At 34.9% G+C, this 27,879-nt stretch overlaps 2 protein-coding genes across 7 annotated transcripts; one reads left to right on the top strand and one right to left on the bottom strand.

Annotated features, from left to right (window-relative positions):
• Positions 1-2,813: 2,813 nt before the first annotated feature.
• Positions 2,814-7,816, bottom strand: LOC147397614 (serine/threonine-protein kinase STY13-like). Of its 2 annotated transcripts, XM_086449447.1 has the most exons (4): positions 7,631-7,816; positions 7,348-7,392; positions 6,177-7,246; positions 2,814-3,512 (listed from the first exon to the last, which is right to left on the bottom strand). In XM_086449447.1, exons 3-4 carry the CDS (start codon positions 7,079-7,081, stop codon positions 3,173-3,175), a joined length of 1,245 nt encoding a protein of 414 aa, XP_086305573.1. In that variant the 5' UTR covers positions 7,082-7,246; positions 7,348-7,392; positions 7,631-7,816; the 3' UTR covers positions 2,814-3,172. The 2 variants fall into 2 exon arrangements, with proteins under 2 accessions (XP_086305573.1, XP_086305572.1); XM_086449446.1 differs by lacking the exon at positions 7,348-7,392.
• Positions 7,817-15,871: 8,055 nt separating this feature from the next.
• LOC147397613 (protein STRUBBELIG-RECEPTOR FAMILY 5-like) lies at positions 15,872-27,484 on the top strand. 5 transcript variants are annotated; one of them, XM_086449442.1, is made up of 16 exons: positions 15,875-16,303; positions 16,684-16,816; positions 16,958-17,029; positions 17,130-17,195; positions 18,586-18,657; positions 18,743-18,814; positions 19,341-19,412; positions 19,482-19,547; positions 20,941-21,006; positions 21,104-21,390; positions 22,758-23,032; positions 25,038-25,309; positions 25,651-25,771; positions 26,220-26,356; positions 26,442-26,598; positions 27,157-27,484. In XM_086449442.1, exons 1-16 carry the CDS (start codon positions 15,928-15,930, stop codon positions 27,295-27,297), a joined length of 2,385 nt encoding a protein of 794 aa, XP_086305568.1. In that variant the 5' UTR covers positions 15,875-15,927; the 3' UTR covers positions 27,298-27,484. The 5 variants fall into 5 exon arrangements, with proteins under 5 accessions (XP_086305571.1, XP_086305570.1, XP_086305568.1 ...); XM_086449441.1 differs by having other exon boundaries at positions 18,574-18,657; XM_086449445.1 differs by lacking the exons at positions 26,442-26,598; positions 27,157-27,484 and adding an exon at positions 25,879-25,951 and having other exon boundaries at positions 15,872-16,303; positions 18,574-18,657.
• Positions 27,485-27,879: the final 395 nt, after the last annotated feature.

Here is a 27,879-nt window from a genome sequence, read left to right as displayed (position 1 = left end):
CAGCAGGCATATCATGGCCATTGTATTTGTACTTATAAATGGAGTGTCCGACGCTTTTCACTAGGGGTGCACATGGTTCGGATTGGTTCGGATTTTGGACAAAATTGAAACCGAACCAAACATGATCGATTCTACAACTTTGGAATTGAACCAATCCAATTACCCTATAGAACCGAACCAATCCAATCCAATCTTGATTCGGATCGGTTCTCGGTTCTCATACTTAAACAGAAACATTAGAAATTTCAATTCTATTCTACCTCTCCATTTATTTAGTTCTTCGAAAATATAAAAATAAATTTTCTGGTATTCTAAAATTTCTGTTCGAATAGAAGGGAACATAAAAAATTTCTATTATATTCCATCCAAGTTACAGAGAATCTCACGTTTTCGAAACGAACGAGAACGACGGCAACAAGAAAGAGAGTTACCTCTGTGTTTTCCGACGAGGTGAGGTGAGCGAGGGAGACGACCAAGAATGGAACAGACAGCGGTGAGGTTTCAAGAGAGAGAGAGAGACCTCTGTGTTTTCCGACGAGGTGAGCGAGGGAGACGACCGAGAATGGAACAAACAGCGGCGATGTTTCAAAAGAGAGAGAGAGAAAGAGAGACCTCTGTATTTTCCGACAAGGTGAGTGAGGGAGCCGACTGAGAATGGAACAAACGACGGCTAGGTTTTTGCGATTTTCAGACTTTCCCCAACTTCTACTCGAAGGAGAAGAGAGAAATAAAGAAAATAATTTTTTTTTTTTAAAAAAATCGTTATATATATATATATGGGTCGAGTTCTTACGACCCTATTACGACTCACATTGCGACACACCATTTTATCTTATATGGGCAAAAATGTTTGGAATGGGCTGATTTTTTGTGAGAATGATCTCTATGGTGAGGAGATCATCCTTGCCAAAAATCAGCTCATTATGAAACTTTTAGACCATCCAATTTTTGTAAATCAATTTTGATGGGGTTAGAAGTTTTGGAATGGGATAATTTTTTGCCAGGATGATCCCCTCATCACAGAGATCATCCTCACAAAAAATCAGCCCATTCCAAATATTTTTGCCCATATAAGACAAAACGGTGTGTCGCAATGTGAGTCGTAATAGGGATCGTAATAACGCTGTTCTATATATATATATTGGTTCGGATTTCGGATTGGTTCGGTTTGTTATATCCTTAATCCGGAACCGAACCAAATTAACCAGATTTTTTTCCGATCCGTACTCGAACCGTGGGTGTGTTTAATCCGAACCAATCCAATCCAAAAGCTTCGGATTGGTTCGGTTCTCGGATTTATCCAATCCAATGTGCACCCCTACTTTTCACATCAATTTTGAGTCATCTGCCAGTGCGGAATTTGGGTAAGTCTGATATTTGAGAAATTGTTTTGACGCCAAAACGGTCAATTCGTTGGCCTATTTTTAAACATTCAGTAAGACCGGGCTAGCCTGATTAACGTGGTTTGGCAAGAGGAGGGGTTTTTTTTTTTTTTTTTTTATATTAAAAAAAAAGCCATTTGTGAACAATAAAGCATGATGAATAATTCCAATTTTTTTTAAAAGGTATGGTGTGCGAGGGAATAAAGAGCACTTTGAGGATGGTTTGAGTTCATTTTATACAAATAAATGACGAATTTATAGAAGTTATGGTGATCAAATGTTTGATCAGGATATTGTAGCACTCCTTGTGTGGGAAATCTATTAGATGATCAGTCCCAAGTGGAAGGAAAATCTGAGCCCATTGATCAACACACCAAATTGTACTGTATTATTATTAACTGATAAAAGTATAAAGTGGAGAGGATGAATAAAGGAAGGGACAGTAAGGAATAATTTAATTACACAGAAGTAAATGGGGAAAGACAGATAGATCTCTACTAGTAGTGCCCCTGAATGGATCCCATGTTGTTGTTTGTGGAAAGTAAAATTAGTTTATGGGGGGTATCAATGGGGAACCAATTTTATCCTCTATTGGGAGAACAATCAACTATTGGTATTATTCTCCTCAGCCCAGTCGAGAAATGACCTATCTTATAATTTCCATCCAGAATAAGGCTCTAAACCAGCTTCGGATGCACCAATTAACATTCTAGGCTGTAGGTAAGAAATAAACCTAAGAGGTACCAAACTAACTCCTAGCTCCTGCGATTTGACTTGTGCATTAGTTTCCATGTATTAACAAGTATCACCAATTCACAATACACAGGAGAAGGGATGTATTCATCAAGGGAAGGTGTCTACACGTGTGGATGTTGTCAGAGACATGAATACACCTATGTATTCTACTGGTTCAAATACTTGTGTACCTGTTTTTTCTTCTATATTATTGGCAAACCAGTATTTAATGATATCAATAACTTAGATGATAAGGAATCGAACCCAGGTCTACGGTGTAATCACCGAACTGGGACCTTCCTTCTCTACCTATTCTCTTCGTCATCAACCCCTCACCTGTTCAAACACATACTGTGATTTATATGGATTGATTTTGGACAAATCTGAAGCTAATAAATTGGTGGAAGATAACTCCAAGGTTCACGTAATCATTATAGGGGTTGGGTGATCATTGTCTTATTTTTTCTGACTAATGTGATCTTCTCTCCAAGGTTCACATAAGATTAAAGGTAATAAGCTGCATGTAGTACATAGTTCAGTTGGTTTGACAAATTGTTATGGAACTTCGATGATGTCGTGGATTCAAATCCACCACACAAAAAATAAAATAAAATAAAATGTGAGAGAGATGATGATGATGATGCCCAATTGCAAACAAAGAAGAAAGCCAAGTTGGAAAAATGTGGAGAGAAACTGTTAAGCAAATACAAATCAAAGAAAGTTCACGATATAATAAGATGCCCATGCAAATCTCTTCTACTGTTACTTCAACAGGAAACAACATTAGTCAAAATAGAAACCAGAGACCAGTACATACCAGCAGATGCAAGCCCAGTAAATACCAGATACCCACACCAGTCATCATAATTTTTGTCCCTATCTGAAAACAAAAAAAAATTAAAAAAAAATAAAAGTGATAGATACAAGGCCAGATAATAACACATTCCCCCTCTGATGCATTTTTTTTCCTTAAAAAACTTCCCTTTCCCTTCTTTTTTTTTTTGTTCTTTTTCTTTCATTTCTTCTCTCTTTTCCATTTATCCCTTCTTTCTGAATCAGTCTGCAGTCATTGGCTGGGTCATGCAACACCTGAAGCGAGCCTTGCGGACAGTAGTCAAGATCTCGGTTTCGGCATTCTCAAGCATCCTGACAACCTCAGTAAAGGGAGGACGGACCTCGGGATTAGCATCCCAGCAGCGTGTCATGATCTCGCTGAGCACAGGGAGGCAATCATTGGGAATGATTGGCCTGACACTCTTGTTCACAACGGCAAATGCTGCCTGCACCGCTGTCATGTTCTGGAAGGGAAGCATGCCTGTTATGAGCTCCCACAGGACAATCCCGAAGCTGTATACATCCACTTTTTGTGTGTATGGCCTATGCTGGATCATCTCTCTGCAAAAACAGAATGAATAAAACATTTAAGTTGCCCCAGTTTGAAATGAGTTAACTAAATATATAAAACAGAATCAATACGTACTCCTATTTGATCACAAGAAACACGTGATAGAAAACACAAAGAGGCGGCGTAAACAAACAAATGGGCCCCATTGTGATTGGGGATTGACGGGAAAAGGCAGGAGACATGCTGTAATATGGTTCAAAATGGCTATGCCAAAAAGCAAGAGCAATACCCTAGCCAAGGTGTCCTTCCTCAGCCCCCACACCAAAGGTGATGAGTTTACACTCAGAGACACCACCCAATCTGTTATGGCAACTCCTAAGGGAACAAGGTTTTCAACCAATTGTGAACAGATTCGTTCCTCCTGAGAAGAGTATCATTGTTCTGGTGAAGAAGTTTTCGTAGATGAAAAATCAAAGATCTTCAAATTTTCTCCATTCTTCTAGTCTCATGCTACCAACAACCCATTTTTTGTCTACTCCAATTCTTATGCTGATGTGCCTACTAATAGCAACAAGTTCCATGTTTTTTATAATGCCAAGGAGCAGAACCTTCAAAACTAATTTAAATATTTCTGAGCAATACTAATTCCTCTTCTACTGGTTTATCCCAAAAAACTAGGTCAGTTGAACAAATTTTGCCCCTCCATACAACTCTATCTAGAACCATGAGACATTAAATCAGAAGTCCTCAAATATGCTCTCACTACTTCATCCACTTCCATTTTAGTCCTTTCTCTTTCTCTCTCTATTATAACCTTCAACTTGCACACCAAACATCATGCCATGAGAAAATTATGGCACTAGTCATCATGTGTATTTCTTCTACGTTAGTCCTCACACAATAAAATAATAATTAAACCATGATTCTGCATCACATGATTTCCCATGAAAGCATAAATTTATCATTCCATAAAGTGATGGGATCCATATGCAATGGACATATTTCCATTAACTACCATTAAGGCATCAAAGTATATAGCAATCAAATATAATTGATGAATTAATAGCTAAAATTTGTTATTATTCCAAAGTTGGCAAAAACAGCAATGGAGCAAACATTGCAAGAGACAATTATTAGCAAATTAGGGCTACCTTCTTTTCTTTCTTTTTTCGGTGTAAGGTGTTTGATGAGTTTAAAGGTGTATTTTAGAGGATTTTGTGTTTAAATGGGACATGCGTTAGGTTACAGTATAGTTTTTGCTGTACCCTTTTGTACTTATGCAAGTCTCCTCTTTTTCTTAAAAGAAAAACAAAAAATAGTAACTAAAATTTGTTATCCCCAATTGGCAATCCACACTTCCTAATAATACCCTAGATAGCATCACTATATTATTCAATGCCTCGTGTTACCAAAGAAAGTGTCTTTAACTCTAGGTACCAAAGAAATGTTCATTTTCTGCGATAGTATCTTACTATAGTTAATTTTATGAGCTGATGCCAATAAAATTACTTTCAAAACCTCATAGAGAGTACCGTTACCTTCTGTCGATGCCAACCCTCCCACATTAAAAAAAAATCAGTTTCACATTTGCATTTAATTGTAAAGGGTGGTTCCAAAAAATTTCCACAACATTTTTTTTCATTGGGTAAGCAGGACTTGAACCCATGATCTAAGAGTTGCTTTGCAATGTGTCAAACCAATTGAGCTATGGGTCTGGGCCCTTCTTTTTTCCACAACATACAAGTAGTTCAGATGTGTAAGAGTCCACCTGTATGTACTGTGCTAAAGTGAGAAAACATATCATTGAGCCACTGCCCAGCATTTAACTTTATGGTGTAATTCATTAAGACCTTAAATGAAGGAAGGAAAAAGAGGAACAAGTGCAGACAGGAAAACAAGGAGATAGCGATTTTCAAAGAAATTCAACTGATTATTTAAAGCCTTTTTCCTTGTCTTAATAAAATGCAGAAACATAATTAATATAACTATGGTTCAAAATTTCATGCCATTTAGGAATGTTTCAGCGGAAAATGAAATAATCATTCTGAAACATTTGATGTTTTGGGAATATTTTGGCCAAGATTGTTTCAGTTTTTCTCCTGACCGAAACAAGAATTTAAACCTTGATTGCCATTGTAACAATAATCAATAAATTAACAGAAAAATCTAGCAGCAAAAGCATGTTTAGTGGTTAGAATATACTATGGAAAGAAAGTGCTAACATGGTAAGTTGAGTTAAGTTTATTCCCACCTTCACCCTTATACCTTTAATATAAGGATGAGTATTGTTGACCAAAGTCCACGTTAAATAATTAAATAACGAAAACACCCTTTGGATTGATCCATCAATGCATTCAAAATAATAATAATAATAACAATATTATAATGAGAGAAGGGTAAGTATAATTTACCAAATCCACATTAAATCTTTTTTTTTTCTTTTAAATTACAAAGATACCTTTGGATAGATCCATTAATGCACTCAAAATGATCTATCACAATAATATAGAATAAATAGTATGTGTATCTTTCAAAATATTCACGACAAGTATCAAAACATGCAACAACGAGAATCCACGGTTTTGAGGAGTCTTTACCCTAACAACACGTGTCCCTTCCTTAGTTTGTTTATATGCATATGCGGAAAAAGCGGACATCCAGTAAAAATGGAAATGAAAATGAAATCTAGATGATTAAGGGTTTAAAAACCTTACGGAGCCATCCAACGGTACGTTCCTGTCTCTGGCGTCATCCCCTCAGTCTGAACCTCAATTCGTGCGACTCCAAAATCTGCAATCTTAATTGACTTGTCTGAGGAAATCAAAAGATTATCAGACTTGAGATCCCTATGAATGAATCCAAGCCCATGAACATACGCCATTCCCCTCGCAACATCCAACGCCTGCTTAACTGCCAACTTTAATGGCACCGAAAAACTCTGCCGCTTATTCAAGAACTGACGAACTGAACCACCCTTTGCATACTCAGTCACTATGCACCAAACCATCGGTTTACGGCACGCACCAATAAAACGAACTATATTTGGGTGTTTCAACGTAGCAAGCATCATGACTTCCTGCTGGAACTGTTGTTCCATAAACTGCGCCTTCTCAGGGCTGTTTTCCGGCCTTTCCAAAATCTTTATCGCAACATCTTCACCATTATATGTCCCCTTGTAGAGTTTCCCAAAAGCACCTTGTGCAAAAGCCATCCCCATATTAAGCTTCCTCAGATCAATCGTCCACTCATCATAATTCTCGAGTCCTTCAGTGGGGAATCTTCTATCCATTAAAGCTTGTGCGAGCGCATCATCACTTAAAGCATGGGAGACTCTCCCTGGACGAAGCACGCTGTGTCCAATAGAGTTATTGTTGTTCACAGGCCGGAGGCCAGGGTGGTTTAGAATATGAGTATGGGAGTCGTTTGATCCAACACTGCTGTTGTCTACAGACATCGAGATAGAACCCCCACCATTGCTCGTCTGTAAGCTCCCAACACTGTCGATTGACATGTTGGAACCCTCGCCAAGTTTTTGGTAAAACCCTTGCGTAAAATCATAAAAATTGTTTTCAATGTTGGAATTTCCTATAATTCCAGTGAATTTCGGACCCTCCACCATACTTTTCGACTGAGAATCACAAAGTGCAAAACTTTCTTATTTCTTCAGCATCAGTTGCTCCACAGCTCGAAACCTCACCACACGACACAGAATAACTCTACAACTGTAAATATTTCCAAACTGAGGATTCTCTTAATTTTTCCAAATCCAAACATCCAGAAAACCCTACAATTGTTCAAAGTCCAAAACAGTAAGAATGAAACCCAAAATTTCACCCTTTTTTTTTCTCCTGATTTGAAAGAAAATCTTATTATCAGATACTATACCTTTCTTACCAAAAGTCCTAGACCAAGAACAGCTCAGGAAACCTTCTAAAAAAACATTATAAAAAAAAAAACCAAAATCACCGAAAAGACAATCAAACGATCCAAAATACAAGATTTTTTCAGTCTACAAGACTAAATCTACATCAGATTCTTACAAACTAGGCCAAAATCAAGATGAATCGATGAAACCAAGGAAATAACACTAAAATCGAACATAGAAAACCTAAAAACGCACAAGATTTCTAATCTGCACCTTCAAATCACAGATTATCATAAAACATACCTCGATCGATGGGGTTTTACTGTACCAATTCGAATTCGAAGCTGCAGACACGCTTCGAAGAGGAGGAGAAGAGATAAATTAAGGAAAATCGAGAGGAGTAGCGTTGTCGAAGAGAGATAACATCCTGAGACGACCAGTAGAAGAAAATAAGCGAGTCATCGTTTCTCATTTCTTTTCTCCTTCATCTTATTTATTACTTTTTCTTTCTTTTATTTTTATATTTACTCTTTAACAACATTTTCACGTTTCGCTGAATATTTTAGATACCTCCTTGTTTTTTTCTTTAAACTGATGATATGCCCCTTGACCTTAGTATTCCCTTGTAATCTAACAGAAAATGACTCAAATGCTCTCAACTTCAACGTTTAGCCCAAAAAAAATAAAAAACTTTGATTTTTCTTTCCAAAATTAATCGTCTTCTTTAAACTTTCAATTGTTCAACCATATCTTCAATCAATCATTTTTTCCTAAGTCAGTCATCTTCAAGATCTTCCACCTTTATGATAAATTATTTTTAATCCATTCAAACTTTTCTTCTACTTATCATTTTCAAACTAGTCTTTAATCAGTGATAGAAAATCTAAACCAAAAAAAAAATCAAAATTTTATCATTTTTTCAACTTTAGTAAAATCCTATCTTCTCTTGAAGTAGATGGAATCTTAAAGATGAAGATATGAGTGAGAAAATTTATCCAAGAGTTTGAAAATAATTGGCATTGAGAAAAAAAAAAACAAAGATTACAAAAAGGTTCTAGATGAGGGCAATTGGATCATTTCTCATTATTTCATTAACGTGTACTTGATACGAAATCTTTCTTCAAGTGGTTCAGTGACCTTTTCAATCCCGATCCAAAGTAGTTTTTACAATTGTCACCCGATTTCAAAGTGACAATCATTGAACGAATGACGCATAATAGATAGAAGTTGTTTATATACGAAAGAATAATGTTGACATGAAAGTGTATGAGAACCAAAGATGTTTTCCATCGAGATATCAGTCAAAAAGTATCTATGGTTGCTATCCACTTTCACGTCAAGATGGACGATAAGATGCACAAGCTTGATGTCACTCCAACACGACTCTAAATGAAAACTTAAGTAGCTTTTATCTGGGTGTTGAGATTTTGAAACCGAAGTCTCTCATCACGAGATCTGAAGTTGATAGAAATTTTCAACTTTCATGAAATCCTATCATACCTTGAAGATTAAAGATTGAAGTAGATAGAATCTTGAGGTTGAAAATGTGAGTTAGAAAATTTATCCAAGATTATGAAAATAATTGATGTTGAGATGAGAAATAATGGTTAGCAAGAGATTCGAGATAAGGGCAATTGGACCATTTCATATTATTCCATTGGAGAAACTTAGTGGAAAGGGGGCATGTCATCATTTTGAAAATAAAGGACTATCTCAAATATTAAAAAAGTGGAGGAGTTTGTTGTCTAAATCAATTAAATATTTTATTAATTTATTAATAATATTTTTATTCATGCATTGGACCAGATTTCATTTTTTTAGGAAAATAGTAGGATCTTCCCTAAAGAGAATACTTTAGCATTATCGGCAACAGTTTCAATCCGTTGGATGGTGCAAGAGATTTGCAAATTGTCAATCTCGATGAATACTAGTGGTTTAGAATTAGGGATGACGTATCAGAATATTCTCCTTGGGAAGATGTTAACACTCATCCTTCTACTTTATTTACTTGTCGCGATAAATATTCATTTTCTCGCTAAAAGACACAAGACTGACAGACTACCCAATATATCTTGATATATTCACGATATGATCAGTGTTATGAAAGCGATACCTCTGGGTTCAACTGGTATCACCAATTGACCATATCACCCTTGTAAATATGTCGACTACCTTCCCTGTGCATTTATTCGTCCTCTTAGAAAGGGCTTCGTTACTGGGCTTTAGGGTCAGTTGGGAAATATATTTTTTTTAAATATGCTCAATGACTGATATGTCCCTAAGCTCGAGTTCATAGTCGTTGAGCCATGAAAATAATTTTTTTTTTTTTTTTTTTTAAATATAGAAATGATCGTGATCAAAGTGGAAAAATTAGAGAAAATTACTTAAAGGATCCTGGCGGAGGGACTTTTTTTTAAATAGTCAATAAGTTTTGAGTAGTCTCTTAATAGGTCATTTAGTAAAATTTTCTTTTCTTAACAATCCCTATTCCCTGGACCTCATTTTCCACATTTCTCACGATTAAATGCTATAACCGTTTGAATTCATTGTTTTCATTTAAAAAAATTAGATTTTTGACATTTCAATCGAGTTTTGAAGATTCCATTAAGTTGGAAATGATTTAAGAAGGAAGATGAAATCATTTTCCATGATTTTTTCAAATATTTTGAAGATGTATTTAAAAATTTAGGATTTTAAAAAAAAAATTTCTTAGTTTTTGGATGAAAATCAATTAAGAATAGTTCTTTTGGTTTGAAATCATCTAAACAAGTCCTTATCTCAAGTTTTTAATTGATCTTTTCATGTATTTTAATTGGAAAAAACTCAAAAATAAAAAATGGGTGGGTTTTAGTAGTGTTGAGTTTACCATTTTTATTATTATTTGCCAATGAATAAAAAGTGGTGAATTCAACAATAAATAAAAAAGCAATGAGGTCGTCAATAATGAAGGACCATTAAGAAATATAAAAAATTACTAAATGTCCTATCAAGTTATTGCCCAAAACTTAGGGTTTATTTATAAATAATTCCTCTACTAGAGTTCTTCAAGTAATTTTCTCACAAAATTATAAATTGTGAATTAAGTTTAAAGGTATTTTAATCCCAATAATGTTGAAATGACCTTAGGTTGGAACCTCATACCGCACTTTTTAACGTGAAAGTGTATGAGAACCATATATGCTTTCATCGAGATACGAATGAAAAATATTTATGGTTCCTATCCACTTTTTGTGACTTGGTGAGAAACCCTTGACTTAAGGACATTAAACATTTGATTGATATTTAATATTTTTCTCATCTTTGATTTATAGCTTTTCAGTATTATTCAACATCTTAAGACAAAAGTGATTGATAAATAATTTAACAAGGGCAAACTTTAGAAGATAAAAAATAGCAAGCGTTGACAAAGTCAAGAAAGAGAGATTATACTGTCACACCACCTTTTCATAACACCACCCCAATTCATAGGTAAATCACCAAAGAGTTCATCCACGTCTTGGGATGGTGTTAGCAAAAGTTGGTGTTGCAATAAAAGCTCTCATTAAGAAAACATCAAGAAAATTTAAAAACATAAAAGAAATATTATTAATATATAAATATCAAATTATATTTATTTATATGTTTAGTTGATTATTTGAAAAAAAGAAAAGAAAAATCAAAGTTCACAATTAATATCCCTCCAATTTTATTATCTTTCCTCTTCTTCCTTTACTAATAATACTCTTCCAACATTATTATTTTTCTATTCTACCCCCTTAACTAAAAGAGCATGTCCATGAAGGCACAAGAAAAATCTAGTCGATATATATAAGATAAATATTTATTAGATTACATATGATATCTTATCGGATCTCACATTTGGATCCAAATTCAATTTGATAAGATTTAGTTTGAATTCAATCCAATACCCTTAGTAGATAGCAACTCTTGGGTCTAAATTCTATATGATATCTCATATAAGAAGGAAGAAGAAACTATTTTCCATGATTTTTTCAAATATTTTGAAGATGTATTTAAAAATTTAGGATTTTTTAAAATAAAATTCTTAGTTTTTTGATGAAAATCGATCAAGAATAGTTATTTTGATGTGAAATCATCTAAACAAATCCTTATCTCAAAATTTTAATTGATCTTTCCATGTATTTTAATTAGAAAAAACTCAAAAATAAGAAATGGGTGGGTTTTATTAGTGTTGAGTTTACCATTTTTATTATTATTTGACAATGAATAAAAAGTGGTGAACTCGACAATAAATAAAAAATCAATGAGTTCGTCAATAATGAGGGACCATTAAGAAATATAAAAAATTACTAAATGTCCTATCAAGTTATTGCCCAAAACTTAGGGTTTATTTATAAATAATTCCTCTACTAGAGTTCTTCAAGTAATTTTCTCACAAAATTATAAATTGTGAATTAAGTTTAAAGGTATTTTAATCCCAATAATGCTGAAATGACCTTAGGTTGGAACCTCATACCGTACTTTTTGACGTGAAAGTGTATGAGAACCATATATGCTTTCATCGAGATACGAATGAAAAACATTTATGGTTACTATCCACTTTTTGTGACTTGGTGAGAAACCCTTGACTTAAGGACATTAAACATTTGATTGATATTTAATATTTTTCTCGTCTTTGATTTATAGCTTTTCAGTATTATTCAACATCTTAAGACAAAAGTGATTGATAAATAATTTAACAAGGGCAAACTTTAGAAGATAAAAAATAGCAAGCGTTGACAAAGTCAAGAAAGAGAGATTATACTGTCACACCACCTTTTCATAACACCACCCCAATTCATAGGTAAATCACCAAAGAGTTCATCCACGTCTTGGGATGGCGTTAGCAAAAGTTGGTGTTGCAATAAAAGCTCTCATTAAGAAAACATCAAGAAAATTTAAAACATAAAAGAAATATTATTAATATATAAATATCAAATTATATTTATTTATATGTTTAGTTGATTATTTGAAAAAAAAAAAAAATCAAAGTTCACAATTAATATCTCTCCAACTTTATTATCTTTCTCTTCTTCCTTTACTAATACTCTTCCAACATTATTATTTTTCCTATTCTACCCCCTTAACTAAAAGAGGATGTCCATGAAGGCACAAGAAAAATCTAGTCGATATATATAATATAAATATTTTTTAGATTACATATGATATCTTATCGGATCTCACATTTGGATCCAAATTCAATTTGATAAGATATAGTTTGAATTCAATCCAATACCCTTAGTAGATAGCAACTCTTGGGTCTAAATTCTATATGATATCTCATATAAGAAGGAAGAAGAAACTATTTTCCATGATTTTTTCAAATATTTTGAAGATGTATTTAAAAATTTAGGATTTTTTTAAAAAAAATTCTTAGTTTTTGGATGAAAATCGATCAAGAATAGTTCTTTTGATGTGAAATCATCTAAACAAATCCTTATCTCAAATTTTTAATTGATCTTTCCATGTATTTTAGTTAGAAAAAACTCAAAAATAAGAAATGGGTGGGTTTTACTAGTGTTGAGTTTACCATTTTTATTATTATTTGACAATGAATAAAAAGTGGTGAACTCGACAATAAATAAAAAATCAATGAGTTCGTCAATAATGAGGGACCATTAAGAAATATAAAAAATTACTAAATTTCCTATCAAGCTACTGCAAAAAACTTTGGGTTTATTTAAAAATAAATTCCTCTACTAGAATTCTTCAAGTAATTTTCTCATAAAATTATAAACCGTGAATAAAGTTTAAAGGTATTTTAATCCCAATAATGCTAAAGTGGCCTCAAGCTGAAACCTCATACCGCACTTCTTGACATGAAAGTGTATGAGAACCATATATGATTTCATCAAGATACGAGTGAAATACATTTATGGTTCCTATCCACTTTCACGTCAGGAAGTGCAATATGAGGTTCTAGTTTGTCACTCCAGCATGACTCTTTTAATCCTTTTTTTTTGTGATATTTTGTGACTTGGTGAGAAACCTTTGACTTAGGGACACTAAACATTTGATTGATATTTAATATTTTTCTCGTCTTTGATTTGTAGCTTTTCAGTATTATTCAACAATTTAAGACAAAAGTGATTGATAAATAATTTAACAAAGGCGAACTTTAGAAGATGAAAAATAGCAAGCGTTGACAAAGTCAAGAAAAAGAGATTATACTGTCACACTAACTGTTGCTAACACCACCCCAATTCATAGGTAACTCACCAAAGAGTTCATACACGTCTTGGGATGGCGTTAGCAAAAGTTGGTGTTGCAATAAAATCTCTCATTAAGAAAACATCAAGAAAATTTAAAAATATAAAAGAAATATTATTAATATATAAATATTAAATTATATTTATTTATATGTTTAGCTGATTATTTGAAAAAAAAATAAAATCAAAGTTCACAATTAATATCTCTCCAACTTTATTATCTTTCATCTTCTTCCGTCACTAATACTACTCTAATTTTATTATTTTTCATATTCTACCCCTTAACTAAAGGAGGATGTCCATGCTAGTAGACACAAGAAAAATCTAGTCGATATATACTATATAAATATTTATTAGATTACATATGATATCTTATCGGATCTCACATTTGGATCCAAATTCAATTTGATAAGATATAGTTTGAATTCAAATCCAATACCCTTAGTAGATAGCAACTGTTGGGTCTGAATTCTATATGATATCTCATATAAGTGAATCAAGTCAAAGTTGTATATAATCAATTATTAGACTGGGTCGATGTTAGTTTGACGTCTTATCAAATATCGACATTCTGATCCAAATCTGATTAAATAACCCATAAATCTTAGGATGTATACGCAACATATACTTGATGCTAACATTTGTATCTAATTCAACACTCAACAATTCTGTCAATTCGGATTCGGTCAAATTCAATTTGATAAACAACACATCATGAAGTATAGTGTACATTCTATAAGCTTTAGCCCAAATTCTATATATGATATCTCATATAATCAATTATTAAACTATGTCATTGTCGATTCGATTTCTTATTGGATATCGGCATTAAGATCCAAATCTGATTCAGTAACCAAAAGATCTAGGATGTATAAGTTACATATTAGATGTCAACATTTGGATTTAATTCAATTCTTAACAATTGTGTTGATTCGGATCTGGTCAAATTCGTTTTGATAAACAACACGCATGAGGTCTAGATATTCATTCTATAAGTAAATGAACTATATAATATATAATTTACTTACTTTTCCACATAGTAGGTGGACACAAAACGAATCCATAATTGTCCAACAAGATTTTGGATCCTTATTGGACTCATATCCTTCATCTTACAAATTAAGTTTGATATGCTCAATGGATAATTATAGTTCTTAATACTTAATTTAGGAAATAATTACTTTTTAATTTAGTGTAATGATTTTCTGACGACCCCCCCCCTCTGACACACGCCACCATCACAAAACCATAAATCATTTACCTCGGGATACACATAATCATAAATTTTTGTCCTGTGTAAATGATCTATAGTTTTGTGATGGGAGCGTAGGAGGGCGTGTCTAAGAAGGGGGCGTCATATTATCACGACTCTTTAATTTACAATCATCAAATAATTGATGTATATGTGTTAACTCCATGTTTTCAAATCGATAACGTGCTACTTGAACTAAGTTGTCTGCTAAACTAATAGAAGTGTCTTGAATTTGTTACCTTCAATGTGCAGTCAGAACTCATCTATTTTTTTTTTAAAATATCAAAAGCGATAAGATTTTTGTAGATTTGACATTTTTGAAAATCAATTAATTAAAATCCTAGATTTTTCATCTTCAAAATCAATATCTTTGAGATAAGAATTTTAAGAAAGTAGACAATGATTTTGAAGTTTGAGTAGAAAACCAATCAAAAGTTTTCTACAAAGATTAAAGCTAGGTTACAAATGATGGATGGAAGATAAAATTGAATTGATTAAAAGAAATTTATGATAGAAATTAAAGGGTTGGAAGATTATGAATGTTTGGAGAAAAATAAAGAGTCGAACTAGAGTGACCTCAAGATTGTACCTCACACAGTACATCCTAAAGTGAAAGTGTATTTGAGTCATAGATGCTTTTTTCACTCTTATCTTGATGAAATCATCTATAGTTCCTATACATTTTCAAGTCACAATGTGCAATGTGAGGAACAATCTCGAGGTTACTTCAGCTTTATTAAAAAATAAAATTTATTTTTTTAATGAGTATGCTAGAGTAACATTGAAATGTACATCGATACTGACATTTTGATGTGGTGGTGCACACATAACCATAGATGCTTTTCAATATCAGAATGTAGAATCAATGTACATTTTAATGTTAGCTTCATCATTATCCTTTTTGAATAGAGATGGAAGATGAGAGTATTTAGGTCATTTAGTATTAGTATTCAAGAGAAGACTGAGGTCAAGTAGCACGTCATAAGTTTGAGAAAACAAGGGTATCTCACATATTTCACCAAAATATGGAGGGGTAGGTTTAATTTACCTTCTTTGATTCTTAATACATGAGCATTTTCGCTCGTCTCCGATTCTCAAGAGTCTCCAACCGCTGAGGCGAGTGTCTCGCATCGACTCCTATGGCTGTCTCCAGCTCCTCCAACTTTAGCTCTGCTTCCGCTAAATTTAGCGGCGATTTACTAAATTTAAAAATAACTGTGGCCGAAAAATTTAGCGGAGGTTTCGAATACTGGAGGGGTTACTATCTTCCGTTCAGTTTCTCTGCATTATTCATGGCGGAATCAACAACATCGTCCTCTCCTTCTCTGCATTCATGGAGGGATCAACAACAAGCTCATCATCAACACTTTGAATGTTTGATTTTGGTGTTTGAGAAAAAAAAAAAAACCCCTCCATTTATTCTGTTCTTGTGTGAAAAGATGGTTTGGATTTTGGTTGGATTATTTGTGTTTGGTAGCTTAACCCCGATCGATGGAAAAACTGATGCACCTGATGGTATATTCTGCCTAATTTCAACATTAATTCATTTTCTAGATATATCGGTCTCTGAATTTCGAATTTTTTTTGTTTTGTTTTGTCGATTTTGATATTTATGTGATTTCTATACTATTTGTTTCATAGTTCGGTCGAAATGGTTTTGATTAATGTAGAGTTACCTTGCAAAAGAGTTAGAAAAACTTGTTTTTTAATCAAATTGTTCAAATTCAGATGAGATGCATCTGAATTATGAAGAAGCCAGAATTGAGAAAAACATTTTAATAAGAAAGAGTCCATTCTCTGTGAAAGAGGGATCGAGCATTTATCTTTTCTTGTACAATTCATCATGTTTTTAGATTCTGATTCGTTGTAGTTTTTCTTTTCTATTTTCCTTGCAGTCTCTGCCCTCACAGTGATGTATAGCAGCTTAAATTCTCCTTCGCAACTGACAGGTTGGAAATCAAGTGGAGGCGACCCTTGTGGCGATTCCTGGAAAGGAATTACGTGTTCCGGCTCATCCGTAACAGAAATGTAGAGAACTTTGTGTTACATCTCTTTTTTTCTATAAGTTTCACTATTACATTATTACATAATCACATCCAAGGTTGCAGTTTATAATTTTTTATGAAAGTTACTAAGAAGTCACTGATATGTCTCTGTTGAATTTAGCAGAAATTTATCTGGTCTAGGATTGAGTGGATCAATGGGCTATCAACTCTCAAGCTTGACATCTGTAACCAACTTGTGAGGCTTAGCTTTTGTAAATAAGCATGTTTTTGTGCCTTCCATTCTTATCTTGGATGAATTTCAACTAAAGGCAATGCATTTATTTGTCGTAGTACAGTGATTTGAGTGAGAACAACTTGAAGGGCGATATACCATATCAACTTCCGCCTAACGCACTTCACATGTAAGTCAACACTAAGCTAATTGTATCGCTCATGTTGCCATGGCATAGTTAGTACGAAAACATATAATAAAAAGCACCCTATGATCAGGCGGCAGGGTGTTGAAGTATGACTCAAAAACAATTAGGCCCGATCCAAGTTTGTGTGTGTTTTTGGGTCGGTCTAAGGTAATTTGGGTTGGGCTTGTAACTTATGTAAGTGACTCACTTATGTGGTGCTTCTAAAAGGATGGGGTTTTGTTTTCTTTTGTAAGAAGTCTAACTCTAAGTTTAAGTTTTTTCTAGCGAAGAGAGTAAAGAAAGAGAGAAAATCCAAGAGAGGAGAGGGAGAGGTTTGGGAAGATTGAGATCTAGAAGAAGGTGAAGCTAAGTGATAGAGGTGACTCCTTGTATCGATTTGCCCCATTTTCTTTATAGTGAAATTGACCTCCAAAGCTCATACCTCCGTGCACGTAACCTTTGGGTAAACCACGTAAAATCTCGTGTTATGGGTATCGTGTTCTTACTCTTTCTTTGTGTGATTGTTTATCTTCTTTGCATTTGCTACTATTAGTTGGGTTTGTTCATCTTTGCCATTATCAAATAAGGTCTTGGAAGTAGATTTTTATTGTTTATGCAAATCGAGTGGGGAATTGGTCAATCACATTTTTATTCATTGTAGCTTTACTTAAAAAAAAAAAATTCGTTGTAGCTTAGCTTGTCTGTTTGGTCCTTTCTCCTCTTGTTATTCCATATGTCTTGGTGTTCTCCTGGTACGGTCTTCCATTTATTCTCATGTTGGAAGTCCCAGGGTTTGACTGCTAGAGAGATGATCATGTGGAACCTTGCTCCTTTCGCTATTTGTTGGGGCTTATGGAAGGAGAGAAATAGAAGAATCTTCGATGGAAAAGAGCTCTCTACTCATATGATGTGATTGTTGATATTCTTGGTTTATTTTCTTTTGGTATAAACAATTTCCTGATTTTAGAGGCATCTTCTTTGAGGACTTTCTCTTTAGACGGAATTTGATTTGTAAAGGCAGAGTGGAGCTCTCGGAGTTGTATTGTCTTATTTCCTTTCGAGGACATCTTGTCCTCTGATTAATAAATTTCTTTCACTTATAAAAAAAAATGATTGCTGTAATAATCTTTTTTTTATAATAAAAATAATGAATAGCTCTATGTTAGCTCATATGTGCTACTACATGATGTTTTATTAAAAAAGACCCTTTATGAAGCTTAGAAAATCAAAAAAAAATTTCTACTGTTTTGGAATGTTCAAAAGAATTCTAAACCAGTAGAAGTTACTTTTAGTGAAAAAGTTCCAAATAAATATTTCCTAAGCTTTCATGCAGGAAAATTGCAACATGAATGATTTCTTGAATTTATCATTATGCTCTAAGCTTGATGTGCAGAAATCTTGCGGGGAATGGCTTTACTGGCGGCGTGCCTTATTCCATTTCTCAAATGACTGATCTTAAATATTTGTAAGCTGTATGACTTTCTCCATTATTTATCTCTCTTCCTTTACTGTAGGTTCTTATTCAGTGACGACTTTGTGGATGAATGCAGAAATCTAGGTCATAATCAGCTTAATGGCCAGTTGAGCGATATGTTTGGACAACTTCCTAGACTATCTTTTCTGTAAGTATTTATCTTTTACTATTATGCCACTAGTTTGATATTTAGCCTTGGATATCTCCTGTGAGTGTCCTTATTAAAGTTGTGCTGCATATATATTCTATTTTGGTCTAACTTATCTTTAAAACCATGGTTTCCATGGTATCCCTCCATGGTTTTAGTTTTGATTTTAGTCCCTATTTATTTTTATCAACCAACACTATTTTCTTTACAAATAGCATTTATGAAGTGAAATTCCTTGAATATGATTGTATGAGCAACTAATCCATCCATAACTAGTGCACAAAGGTACACACTTAGGATTTATTCATGATGCAAAACACTTTCAACACCAACCATTCTCATGCTAGTTACTGCTCAACACGCATGTCCTTAATATTTCTTACTGAGAAGATCATGAGAATAAGATCTTTGACAGTATAACTTGAGTTAAATGTTTGAACTTCTTTCTTTTGTTTTTAAAATCTTAATATCTAATGCAAGAGTTTACTTTGCACATGCAAGTGACTATCTGTGAAATGTCATACAGGGACTTCTCCTTCAACACTCTGTCAGGCAATCTGCCTGAGAGTTTTGGATCCCTCTCAAGTCTCACAACATTGTAAGGAAGATACTTCAACTGTTAGATCTCCCAAGTGCCTTCTAGTTAACACTGTTTACATGTCTACAGGTATTTGGAGAACAATGAATTTACTGGTCCAATAGGTGTTCTTGCTAATCTTCCACTGGATGATTTGTGAGTACTCCATATGATTAAAATTTGGTAACCAACAGAAATTAAAGAACTGATGAAATATGTTCAAATATTTAATCAAAGAATTATTTATTCTTGTTTTTCAATATTTAACCACCCTACTACTATTCCATGGTATTTCTGTAAGTATTGTGGCTTTAAGATGATTTTCAACTTTTTAACACTTGTTGTAATGAGTGAATTGACTTTTGGTAATTAGACTCCATGGAAAATTTATCAATGTTAATGTATTTTGTGCCAATAAAGGTTTCCAGCTGATGCTTTATTAAAAACAACAAAACCAAGAAACAAAAGGAGCCCTACCCATTGACATAATTTCTTGAAGTTGGAAAAGGAGATTCTTCAGGGGAAGATTACGAAGAAGCATTGTGGTCCTAGACTACACAGTCCTCACTACTAGATTCAGAATTAGTCGATCTGTCAGGATAAAAGTTTTTTCCCCATATATAATCAGATCTTATTTAAGAAGATATCATTCTCATGCAGGTGCCAGCTAGCTTAGTTTGTAAAATCTTTGGGTAATGATAGCATAGACCTGGGTTCGATTCTTGCAGCACCGTGTTATTGATCTCGTTAAAAACAGGCTTAATGAACCCCCCTGCCCCTAAAAAAAAAAAATTCATTCTCATGGTTTAAAGTCTTGAATTCAATCTTGGGATCTTCGGGGTTGGAGATCGAGTTGATTCAAATGACCTGGATATGAGTCAGTGCAAGATAATATGGATCAAATGAATGCTCCTGAAAAATTGTAGAAATAAAAAAAACTAAAAATAACAAGTCTTGAAAGTTTCTATCAAAATAACATTTTTTTTTATGGGTAAGCTGGACTTGAACCCACAACCTCAAAGTTGCTTTGTGAAGTGTCAAACCAACTGAGCTATGGGTCCAAGCCTAGTATCAAAATAACATATTCATCTCCATAGGTTATATTTTTTATCAATGTAAACCTGATTGCTTTCGAGATAACATGCTTTTTTCAATAACCATTTGAATTTTGACCTGTCCCCATACTGTTGGTGTGCACATTCCAGTGGTCTTGTTTATCTAAACTAATGCCTATGACCCAATTATTAAGGCATCTGAGTTCTAGTCAGATTAATAATGCCAAGTCTTGTCGAAGCCATCTGACTTGCACATATACATATCGACTAATCAACTGAGTCATGTCCATGTTATCTGATTCAGGCTGTGCTGAGCCTGATTCACACGTGGGTAATGACTTGGTGTTGAAACTGAGGCTCAGACAAATCAACTTGGTGTTGGCAAATACTTGAGTCATATGAAACAAAAATAGTTCCTTCTGATACCTGCTCAAGTTGTTGATGAACATTCTATGAAACTTAATAGGAAAGAATTGTCTTTGCTGTACTGGCAGGAATGTTGAAAACAACCAATTCAGTGGTTGGGTCCCGAATGAGTTGAAGAATATTAACAATATCCGGTGAGCATCCTATTTAATTATTTTTCTTTCTTCAGTGGGATTTGATTAGCTAAAGTGGTTAAATTGTTACTTAATGTGATGGTTACCTTTTTGTAAGGACTGGGGGAAATTCTTGGTCGTCTGGGACAGCACCTAACGCCAACCAACAAAATAGTCATGGTAGTAGGCACTCATCCGGAGGTGAAAAAGAAACCAAGTCTGGTCTGAGAGGAACAACTATCGCAGTGATAGTTTTTGGTGTGTTGGTGGCTCTTGTGATATTAATTGCTTTGTTTTCGCGGAAATCTTCTTCTTCTTCTTCTCATTTTCTTGATGAAGAGAAGCTTAGCCAGCGGAGATCGTTTACTCCTCTAGTATCTCATCAGTTATCAAATGACTTCAAAGGTAACTCTTTTTAGCAGCAAATCCTTATATTGAAGGTCAATACTACCGTTACTCATAAATTGAAATTGCAGACATGTTTTCTTTTAATTTCACATTTGACTAAATAGAGAAGATTTAGAATATCGTCACCACAGCCTTATCCCAAAATTTGGGATCGGCTGTACAAATACTGTTCCTCCGTTAAATCCTGTCCTAAGCCAAGTCTTTTGTTCATTCAAGTGTGTTCATATCTACTCTCACTTTCTCAATCCTTATCCTTTTTTGGTTTTTCTCTTGCTAGAACTTTCTTTCTAATTGGGACTTATATTGATATTTCTTGCACATGATTAAACCATCTCAATTGAGTCACCCTAAGTTTATCATCTATTGGGGCTTATTGTTAGCAGAATGGCGCATCCATTTCGTGATTTGGACGATTGAAGGCCAAGAATGGAGTTGAGGCTTTTGTGTCTTAAAGTGACATCAATCGGTCCTTACACATAATTGATAATTAATAGTACCCTATGTAACAAGGACATTCAGTTTTCTAAGAACTTTCCATTTTGTGTTACTCATATGTTGGGCACATGGTGATTTAATATTTAGTTTTCAGATAATTTTTTTATATGATTTTATTATATATCATATTATCTAAATACAGGTTTTTATATATCTTGTACCTAACATGAATTAAAGTAGTTTGAAAAACATATGGGACATGCTGTACAGAGGTCAACGTATTATTTCTTCGGGGAGTCTGAAACTGAATCTGTGTTGGACCCCAACACACATGTCCATGTCTTGGATACATAGATGGTAGCACATTTCATCAGGCTATGAGGGGCTGTGATATTCTGCTTCGTTGCCTCCCGCAATTGTCTGCTAGTAATCTTTCTGAAAAATATGTGATACCTTGTTGTCCTGCATCCTTAATGAACACCATACCACTGAAAAAAAAAATGAAAAGACCTACACCTTATGCCATAGAGCTGTGCCAGCAACAAGGCAGATATTTCTATACGGTATATGTGGGTTATACCTCATCTATAACCATTGAATGGTCCTAATTGATGAATAAGTAAGAGGTCATTTTCTTGGTATGGAGGTCAGACATTAAGGATAATGAAAGTATGAACAATCATATTTGTTCCAATTCATCACTTGGTGATCAATCATATTGGTTCCAATTCATCACTTGGTGATCAATCATATTAGTTCCAATCTTTTTTTCACTTCTGCCATGGCTAACCCTACCAGAATTCTTCTTGACATGATTTCTTTCATGCTTATTCTAGCTATTACTTTATATTTTTGTACCTAGTAATTGTTTCTGAGTTCTGCTATCTTAATATCAGATTTCAACTGATCAACTGCTATGTCTTCTACAGAGCTGAAATCATTGGAATCATCTTCTTCAATCAATGTGAATACTTTGCAGCCATCTCCTTCAATGGGTCTTAAGCCTCCACCTTCTGATCGGATCAAGTCATTTAATGATACTGAGTTTGCAAACCAGCTGAATGTAAAAAGAAGCATGTCAGTTTGCGCTATAACTTATTCCCTGGCAGATTTGCAGGCTGCCACTGGCAACTTTGCTACTGGTCGTCTACTTGGCAAGGGATCCATTGGACGTGTTTATCGGGCAAAATATGCAGATGGGAAGGTATGTTTATCTTGGGATATTATAATTGCTTACCTGATGATGACTTTCTTGTGTAAGAGTTGTTCTCTGATTCTTCTTCATATTGCTTATCAAAGCCTTATCAAATTTGGGTTTGGTTGAATATACCCTATTCCTCCATTCAATTCTGTCTAGAGCTTTCTTATTACTTCAATTGTAAACAACAATGCAATAGATTTGATAGTTGTCTATTCGGGTCGAATATTGGCCTTAACATTCGCTTAGGCCAGATCTTGACTGGTGGGCTCAAACTCCCTGCACATTCACCATGTTGACATGTCTGCTGTTGGTTGGATGGTCTACTGATCTATCCTTTTTCATTTTTCATGACTGCTCATCAAGGATCATGGTTGAAGCCTGTATCCAATCTTTCTGATTCCATACTTTTTCTGTACTCCCTTATTTTGGGACCTTTTCCTCCTGTAAAATGATTCACAGATTCAAGCCGTTCCACTTGACCTCATGAAGTTCCATGAGGCAAGGCACCTGAAGAACACCTTTAGAAGAGGTTAACCTTGCAATTGATATAATCTGGAGATTGCAAACATATCCCTGCCTCATATACTTTTTTTTCTTTCTTTTGGTAAGCATACAATGCACATGGAGAATAACGGGATAACAATTGGAGAATAATGGGATAACACTTAAATTGTTTTACAAAAGTTTAATCTACTTTGCAGAGGACTCAAATTCTTGGTTATATAATTACAAGTTTTCAAAACAGACCCTGATACAATGTTGGAGTGGTGGGTGTCTGGGTGATGCCTCATAATTTTTGGATGGAACAAGATTCTTGGATTTGGCCCGAGTGAAGCTGTCCCTTCCAAAAATATGATCTATGAATTCTGTTTTTTTTTTTTAATGGTCGGTTAGCCTGTTTTTAATGAGTTCAGTAACTCGGTGATGGCAGGATTTGAACCCAGGTCTTTGGTATCATCACCCAAAGACTTAACTAACTAAGCTAGCTGGCTCCTGCTAATTTATGAATTTCTTATTGCTTCTTATCTAATTTTTTCTAATATTTCTGTCTTTCTGTTTTTTTACTTCTTGAATGCTAGATATCTTTTGGTGCTTGTCGCACAAAGTTATTTTTGGTGATTGGATTTTCAGTTTGTTTCATAAACATAGGTCCGTCTTCTTAAATTAATAGTACAATCGCCTGACAGGCCTCAGTAGTTGGGGCAGGACATTTTTTATTACAAAGAATCCCTGATTCTCAATAGCATGTCTTGCCAAAGCTGAGGTATCGCTTTCCATGTTCCAGTTTTTTTCTTTTACAGTGTAGCCTTTGTCTTGAGAAAATGGATATGACAGCTTCAGCACACAAGGATCAGTGCTGAGACCAGAAAATAGAATATCACCAAAAGCTAACTCTGGAGCAAACATAGACCCGCAAATTCCAGCCCAGATCTTATCTCTTTGTTGTACCCTTCCTTTTATTAATAATATCTCTGTTATTTTTATCAAAAAACAAAGATAGGGCAGGACCTGGTCTAAAAGCCAACCAGGCCTTGGATCCAAGCCTGGTCTCCCATGGGCCAAAAACTGCTGACAAGTAGTTTTTTTTAGAGCTCCAATTCAAATATACAATGTTGTTAATTGTCTTGTGTGGGGTAGATGTCTTGAACGATATCCTAGTTTTTCTATGATCACCCCGTTCACTTCTACCTTAATTATTTGTCTGTTTCTTTATTTCTTTTTCTCTCTCATACCGTCCCTCTTCTATTCATTTCTAGCTTCTACTTGGAATGGGGGAAATCTGTGTGGTAACCAAAGCTTGTCACCTGGTTTTTTGCACCTGTTATTTAGAAAGTACTCTTGAATGACTCGCTCATTCTTGAACTAGATTTAGCTATAGCAATATTGTGGCCAATTTACACTCCAAAAGTGAACAAAAAAATGCAGAGTAAATCTGTAAAATTTTCTAACTAGTCCATTATGGTGGCACAAAAATATCCATCATTTTACAGGGGCCTTTGTTTTTTAGGTTTTGGCTGTGAAAAAAATCGATTCCTCTCTTTTTCAAAATGGGAGCCTTGAAGACTTCACAGAAATTATTTCGAAAATGTTGAAGCTGCACCATCCAAACATCGCTGAACTAGTTGGTTATTGCTCAGAGGAGGGCCATAACCTGTTAATCTACGAGTACTTCAGGAATGGGTCACTTCATGAGTTTCTACACCTGTCTGATGATTACAGCAAACCACTAACATGGAACACCCGAATCAGGATTGCTCTGGGCACGGCTCGGGCAGTAGAGTAAGTTAATTTCTTTTCTTGTGTTCTTCCAGAGCAACTACCCTAGTATTATTATGTTTTCCCCAACTGTCTGGAAGAAAGACATACATCATCAGGTGGTTGGGTTCACCCATTTGGATCTGCTTTTGGCCTAGGAGATATTGCAGATCCATTTTTATCATAACTTATTATGAAGGATTAAATTCGGATTGCCATCATGGCAGCTGTATACTGACCCATATGGATGTGTTATTTGAATATTTGATCATTATAGTTTAGGACATCTCTTATATATTCCAGGTCATACCATTGCTTATGTCTCTTTCCCTTTAATGCTTCAGAGGCTATGTTTCCATTTTCAGGTACCTCCATGAGATATGTTCCCCTTCCTCTGTTCACAAGAACATCAAGTCGGCTAATATCTTGCTAGATGCGGAACTCAATCCTCGTCTCTCAGATTGTGGTTTGGCATCCTTTCATCAGGTTAATTTATTCTCTAGGAAAACAACTGATACATATGACATTCGTTACTTTGAAGTAGTGACTGTTTCAGTATGACCTCGGCTCCTCCCTACAACTTCGTATAGCAGGTGAGGGTTTTGGGACCCACCAGTCGATGGTTCACACCTAGGAGATTTCCTAGATTGAAAATCACCTGATCAGGTGATCCTAACCAAACTCTTGTCTAGTATTTTGATATTTCATTGATGGGTAACCAGGTCAGGTTGTTTATTTTTTGGTATGTGATCATTGGGGTTGGGTGTATAGAGTGGTGGGTCACAAAACCCCCCTGCATATGTACTACACTTACAAAAGTTCCTGGGAGTTCTTCTGCTTCCTTTTGGTGGTTCATCTTGACACAGCGGTTCCTGTTTGAAAAATCCAACCATGATGTTAAAGAGCTGTTTTTTTTTTTTTTTTTGTCTGTTAGCGGACGAGCCAAAACCTGGGGGTTGGATACAATGCTCCAGAGTGCACCAAGCCATCGGCATATACACTGAAGAGTGACGTCTACAGTTTTGGGGTGGTTATGCTGGAGCTTTTGACGGGTCGGATGCCTCTTGACAGGTGCAACAAAGATTCAGCTTTAACTTAGCCTATCTATTCCAACACTTAAATCTGATTAGTGTTAATGCTTTCTTTTCCTTTTCAGTTCAAAACCAAGAACCGAGCAGTCTCTAGTCCGGTGGGCCACACCACAGCTTCATGATATCGATGCATTGGCAAAGATGGTGGATCCTGCTCTACGCGGGCTTTACCCTCCCAAGTCACTATCTCGATTTGCTGATGTCATTGCTCTGTGTGTCCAGGTAGGAAATGCTCCACTGTTTGGGTACATTTGTCTCCTATTATTCTTGACTCTTAACCATCTCTTACTAGAGGGGATATGGCCCTCGTAAGGTCTTGTGAATAAGCAGTTGGTGAACAAATCTTGGATATTTCCTCTTTTCCTCGAGAACAATATTTTTTAGGAAAGATTTTTTGAAGCTTCCCTGGAGGCCTTCATTGTCACAATCTGTAGTACTCAGGTACAATTGGGACACAGTCCAGGCATGTCATAGACAGTGTTGGACATGGGTATGCCATCCAATTACAAGTGCCCCAATAATAGTCACAATCCTGCCCCTTAAGCTGGGATTTTAGATGCTGAAGTGACCTCTGGCTGGAACCGCATATCACACTTCTTGACTTGAAAGTGTATGGGAACCATAGATGCTTTTTCATCTAGATACGAGTGAAAAAGCATCTATGGTTCTTATCCACTTTCATGTCAAGAAGTGTGATGAGGTTCCAGCTTGAGGTCACTCCAGCACGACTCTATATATATTTTTATCTTTTGTAATTCCTTTTCTTCTTTTTTCTATTAGTCAGAGCAAGAATTCCGGCCGCCAATGTCAGAGGTGGTGCAGGCACTCGTACGGTTGGTTCAGCGCTCAAGTATGAATAAGAGAGAAGACCCCAATGCATCACGAAGGACAGATGACTCTGACCACTCAGACTATTATTGAAGAGATGGTTTTTATTTTTGAGTATTTTATTTGTACATGAAAATATATATAAAAGGGAGAATCACATTTTTTTATATTGTTCTTTTCATCTTTCTCATTGTTTTTCTGTTAGTTAGGGATAGATATCTAATGATTTGTAAGAAAATTCAGAATTACTCTCAATTGTAGAGTTCTTATCTTCTTTTCATTTGTTGGCCTAATGTTTTTGAATTTTTTCTTTTTCTTTTTTGGAAGGTTATCGGGGGTTTTAACTAGTGGACCCCCAGCAGACAGAATATATTAAGAGAAAAGGAAGTTACAATCTCGGCTAGGCCTTGGCACTACCATCCTCCCTAAGGATTCATGAGGTAACAACTCATTATAGCTTTATTACATGAATCTACAAAGGTGTTTTAGGAGATCTGCAGCTCTGTTGGTTTCTCTTATTTACTCCCTTATGCGCACCACCGGGAGGTGTAGCAGTCCCATTATGGATTGAATGGATGACAAAGAAGCTGCAACAAACCTCAATCATCAAGCAATCCCTTCCTTGATAGAATTTACACTATGTTTGGATTGAGAGAGTGGAGAGAATAGAAATCC

The sequence above is a fragment of the Akebia trifoliata genome, chromosome 8 (assembly GCF_017979445.1).
Source record: "Akebia trifoliata isolate Shusen 1 chromosome 8, ASM1797944v1, whole genome shotgun sequence".
Taxonomy (NCBI): domain Eukaryota; kingdom Viridiplantae; phylum Streptophyta; class Magnoliopsida; order Ranunculales; family Lardizabalaceae; genus Akebia; species Akebia trifoliata.
Note: the sequence above shows the minus strand (reverse complement) of the source record. Positions and strands in the feature narration are given on the sequence as shown.